Here is a 5,784-nt window from a genome sequence, read left to right as displayed (position 1 = left end):
AGAGGAAAATAAGAGAAGACTCTTCATGCCCTATATGCCACCTCGAGGAGGAAACATCATGCCATGTGTTGTGGAGTAGCCCAAGATGTTTGGGGGCAGGCCAGCAAGCTACTACAAAAGCTATCCTTGTATGCTATCTGTTTTAAGGCTATTTGGAAACAAATGATAGAGAAGCTGCCTCAGCAGGCTATGGAAGAAAGCAGGCACGATTGCAAGATTAATTTGGGCTAGGAGAAATGAATTTGTGTATGGGAAGGAACTTAAACACCCAAGCTCCATTATCCAAAGGTCTCATAATGACTTAAGATGCTTCAAGGCCACAAAAGCTAATGGCCCCTCAAATATGTCCAGAACTGCCTCCTTATCTCAGGCTTGGAAAAAACCTCCAGATGGGACCTACAAAATGAATTGGGATGCATCTCTCGACACTACAAGAGGCCTAGTTGGAATTGGAGCTATCATTAGAGACAGCTATGGAAGAGTCCTGGGTACATTTAGAGCTCGGAGAGAAATCACTCTATCACCTTATGCTGCAGAGGTGTATGCACTGATGATGGCTATCCTTTTTTGTAAAGAAGCTGGCATTAATGAAGTTACTCTGGAAGGTGACTCTCTTCAGGTGGTCAAAAAGCTAAAGGATTCAAGGGAAGATTGGAGTCCAGGAGGCCTTATAGTCGAAGACACTAGAGCTGTTTTAAGGTCTTTTGCTTTTTGGAACGTTTGTCACACTAAAAGGGATGGTAATGTGGCAACACACTTGCTAGCCAAGGATGCCCTTTTAAGTGAGTTTGATCTCTATGATCTAGAGGAAATTCCTAATTGTATTAAGCAAGTAGTTGCTAGTGATGCACTGTAACCTTTGACTTAATTCAATACAAATATTCTTCTAAAAAAAAGGTTGGATAATTATTTCATAAAAAGAATTTGATGAATTAATAGCATGTGGAAGTGATTTAATCAAGTAATTAAATACAATGCTAGAAATTGGATCAAAAAGGATTTGAAGGCCAACTTTAGGGTTTGGAGAAACCGTTTAGGGTTTCGGTTTCAACCAAATTTTTGGGGTTTCAATTGGATTCCAACCATTTAGGGTTGAAACCCTCTTTGATCTGGCTCAATTTGGTTGATTAGATGAAAAACGTTTTACTTAGGTGGCATAATCTCATACCTTGATTTCCTTCACAAATCTATCTAATGGTGTCTCTTTGTGCCAAGTGTCTAATACTATTCACTATGTGTGGCTAAGATCTTGCTAAGTGTCCAAATAAAACTTCTCTAACCTAATTTAGACATTTCACACTGTGATTTTGAAAACACTGCACTTAGTACTCTTATCGAGGTTACTATTCACTCCAAAAAATACATAATAAACTTAGTACTGAAAAATCCTAACTATTCGTATTAACCTACAGTGAAAATCATTTACCAAAACTCAACCCCAAAGTGCCCCTAAAAATAATTTCACAGTTTCGAATAAGCATTTTGTCCGAAATTATGAAAATTGGTTATTGCGCCATAAAATTCTAAATATTCAACTGAGTCTAGTGGCGTGGACCATAACGTATTCTGACACTTCTAACTACCTCAAACAATTAAAATCACATTTCTGATACCATAGTAAGTGATAACATTGACTATATTGACAGACTAAAACCTTTGCGATTAATCGATTTATGAAAACTTATAGAGTTTTCACGAGGTTCCTAAAGTCTATAGAAATTCTACCATTGAATTTTTAACAGACTATTACAGTAAGCTTGTAAATTATGCCCAGATTTATTAAGTTCTGTCTTTATGAGCATTAAGTGAGAATTTTGAACCCTAGAACATCTCTCATTTCAGCATATGATACATTTACATTCCGCATGAAATTATGTAAGTTAGCTTCTAACCTACTTATAGCGTGTTTCTGTATGTGAAGTGGTAAGGTTCATGCAATTATATTCACATTTTATTTTTGCTTATTAATTTGAATTATTTTATGCCATGCCTTGTTGCTTTGTATATCAATCATGAACATCCGTCACATGTCACAACCATCATGTCATGAAGCATGCAAGCATCTCTTTAGTTAAGCATGAAATGTTACGTTTACATCATGGTAACCTCATGGGGCAAGACATCATGTATGAGTCTATTTTAGGTAAGCAAGAATGCCATGTTCATTAAACTATGTTTTTACAAGTAAGCCCATGTGCATTAAGCATACATGTCATATTTACTGTCATGTATGCTTATTCATGTTGCTAGTAGCTTAGGAGCATTCCTACTCAAATTTTATAAATTTCACTATGGTAGTTCCAACTACCATCCCTCCCCCCTCCCCCCCCCCCCTAAAAAAAAGGGAGAATGGTAGAAGTTGTGACTAGGTCCAATGGAAACGAATTGGATGAGGCAGAGTGTTGTGGCCAGAGCTGATTAACGTTGAGTTCACTATATAAAGATTATTGTCCATCTGGTAAGTGGTATCAAAGGAGTTTTTGAGGGGAATCCTGGGCCCCAATAGGTGCCAATATTTCAAGAGTTTCTAACCCTTAAGAAATGTTTTGTATTAGATAAGCATTTTATGGAAGTCATTTCAACATTATTGGACAGGATCGTAGAAATTTTGGGAAGCATAGGATGAGGATTAGGACCCTGTAATTAGTAATACGTGCTTCTCTGTTGAGGTTTTAAGAGGGTCCATGATTTGAAACCCTACTTTTGTTATATGAACGGTTTAACCTAGTATTTTGGATAAATGATGTGACTTTTGATTATGTAAAACAATGTAAGTATGTTTTAGGATTAGCATTCTAGTATAATGTTTATTGTTGATAAAATAAAACGTATCTACCGCGTTTACTGCATATTGTTAGAAGTATACTGTGACACCTCTAGATTCTGCTTAGGATCGGACAAACATCTAAAGTGTTGGGACATGCAACACAAGGTTACATGCCCTCGTTCATGACATATAAGATGCATTGTTTGTAACATGCATTTAGCATTATGCAATATTCACAGCGGATATTTTTTTTTTTAGCAATACTATGCACCAAGCTTATAATATCCCAAATAGTTAAAGCATAATTCATGCATACTTAACAAATAAACATCCATGATTACAGTACAGGTCTCAGAAGACTGTAATATCAAAACATGAGAGACCAGACTCCATATTTACATTACCAAAATATACTATTGAGCCAGTTCATCAAGTAATTCATGAAACTCGACTAACGAGGCCAGAATAGTGTCCAAAAACCTAACTATGGAAGCTGGAAGCTCCACATCGCATCTGAAGCATCTAGTCAACCTTCTCCAATCTGCAAGTGTTCGCTCCTTGCTCTGATCCTGACTCACCTACCATTCGAGGGGAATGGTAGTTAGGACTACCACGGTGATTTGATTACAAATCTCAGCAAGTTAAGAGGAAACTCCCATACAAGTTGATGATGCATGCATGGTGATAAAGGCATGAATGCACAATCAAAGTCAATAGTAAGCATGACATAACTTGACATAACATAGCATAAAATAATAAGCATAATGTAGCTTGACATAACATGGCATGAAATAATAAACATAACGTGACTTGACATAATATGGCATGAGCTGACATAACTTGAACTGAAACTGAACTTGAACTTGACTTGACATAACATAGGCTCATAGTGTTGGTAGTGATAGCTACCAATTGAACTAGTGTTCAGTCTAGAGATTGTATAGAATCCCCAAAATAACTGGCCTTTATATAAGACTCGATGCTACAATTCTTATATTAAGAATTAGCATGAAGTAACTGCCACTACACAAGAAGTTATGGTCTCTTCACCCTTCTTATTCTCATCCTTCATGCTCTTCACCTTCTTACAAACTACACACAGAGAACCAAATCATTCAACTGTAAAAAAATGAAAAACCAATAGAATGGGGAAGGTAAAATTAAGCCACTAATATCAATAAACAAATATAGAGTCTAGATGCATTTTCAATATTTATATTAACTTTTTATCAGCTATAAAATTATTAAAATATATATTTCAAAAATTGCCATTGTTTCTTTTTCCCAATATTTCTAACTGGAAATGATCCCATCAAAATCTGGAGGAAGCAAATAAGTTGGACAAATGTGCTCTCTGATGCATGTAGTAATGTAACAAGGGTACCCATGTTCTCTTTTTGAGTTTGTTGTATGTAAATTTGTTTAGATTGACTTATCAAAATAAATGTTAAGATTACATACAAGATGATGATATTTCATTACTAAACATTGAAGTGTCTAGCTTTTTTCCTATTTCAAGTACTAAAGGAAATCCAAACTACATGATTACATTCAGAGGATCCAGTGTATGTACCATAGAGTTATGATCATAGAAAGAATGAAAAAGACTTGCAATTGGCTCAAAATTAGGGATAGTCAAGTTAAAAGTGAGGTTTCTCATCAACAACAAGACATGCACAAGTCACCAATTGAATTATAAATGCAATGCATTATTTCAAATAATGAAACACAAAGTTTGGACTTCTTTTATCTTTTCTTTTTGTAATAGTCAAGAGGGTCCCTTATTGACTCCAATACTATAAATAGTAGACCTATCTAAGTTCATCCTCACTACTATCATACCAACAACACATCAATCCATCCCTCCATTGTTTAGAAGCTATAAAACTTCCTTTTTATACCAATCGCTGCTTCAACAAGGTTCCTCTCCTCTCCTCTAGCTAGCCAAGTTGTTGGGCTTACTCCCTCCTCATCTGAACTCCTTGGTGAGGGCAGAGTAACCACGAGGAAAACTGCAGGCAGACCCAAGCCTGTCTCATATGGAAGCCCATGATTCTTAATATCCATTATATTTTAGAAGTAACACTTTCTTGAGGTTCACTCAATTAATATCCATAATTCTTATTTCTTTGTTGTTAAACATTGGTTTGCAATACAAAATTATAAGCATCACAGATATTGGTTTCCAAGTCACAAGTGCCATTATTGGGAACAAGCTACAAGTCAAGTATTTGTTTTTGTGTGTGTATGTTGACTTGAACTATCAACTAGTGTATTGAATTGAAGGAGGCATGGATGTTCTACCTTGTTTCAGAAGTTGACAAATAGAAGAATGAAGTCCTTCATTTGGAAAATAAAGAATAGTTACTAAAAGAGCATCAGTCTACCATCGTAGCATAAATATAAGTGATACAGTTTTTGAAAAATCAATCTGTTTAATTAGCATTCCAGGATGTAAATAGTGAAAGATCCATCACAACACAGTTCCAAATTACATTCCCAACTGATAAAAGGTTGCAATTTAAGCTAAATTATGAATTTTCTCAAAGCAATTTAAGCTAAAATCTTGAATTAACTTTGACCCCTTCGGTCAAGAACAAATGGAAGAGAGAGAGAGAGAGAGAGAGAGAGAGAGAGAGAGAGAGTACCTTCGCGAGATCGATGAAAATGGGAGTTTATGGCATTCGAATGTTTTAGCAATGTTCAGAAACCTATCTCAGTCGTGACATGGAGGGGGAGGGAGATGGCTCTCGATTAGAGTTTCTAGGTTCATAAACCCATCTTGGGTTTTGGTTGCACTTCAGAGATGGAGTACAATGAGAATGGAGGAGGGAGATGCAGAGGTTAGGTTTCAACATATCGAGTCTAGGGAATAATTGAAAATGGAAGAGGGAGATAGAGGATATTGAGATGAATTTGAATGGAGGAGGGAGATGGAGGGAAGCTGAATGGATCTTTGGTGCAAAAACGCATCATATCATTTTCCATGTAGACGTTCCTATAATCCCTATGCCAAA

General features: G+C 36.1%; 1 protein-coding gene across 1 annotated transcript; it reads left to right on the top strand.

Moving 5' to 3' along the window:
• Nucleotides 1-343: 343 nt before the first annotated feature.
• Nucleotides 344-856, top strand: LOC122310921. Its single transcript, XM_043125223.1, has one exon. It carries the CDS (start codon nucleotides 344-346, stop codon nucleotides 854-856), a length of 513 nt encoding a protein of 170 aa, XP_042981157.1.
• The last annotated feature ends 4,928 nt before the right edge of the window (nucleotides 857-5,784 follow it).

Source organism: Carya illinoinensis, chromosome 1 (assembly GCF_018687715.1).
Source record: "Carya illinoinensis cultivar Pawnee chromosome 1, C.illinoinensisPawnee_v1, whole genome shotgun sequence".
NCBI classification, from domain to species: domain Eukaryota; kingdom Viridiplantae; phylum Streptophyta; class Magnoliopsida; order Fagales; family Juglandaceae; genus Carya; species Carya illinoinensis.
The sequence above is the reverse complement of the archived record's forward strand: the minus strand, read 5'-3'. Positions and strand labels throughout refer to the sequence as shown.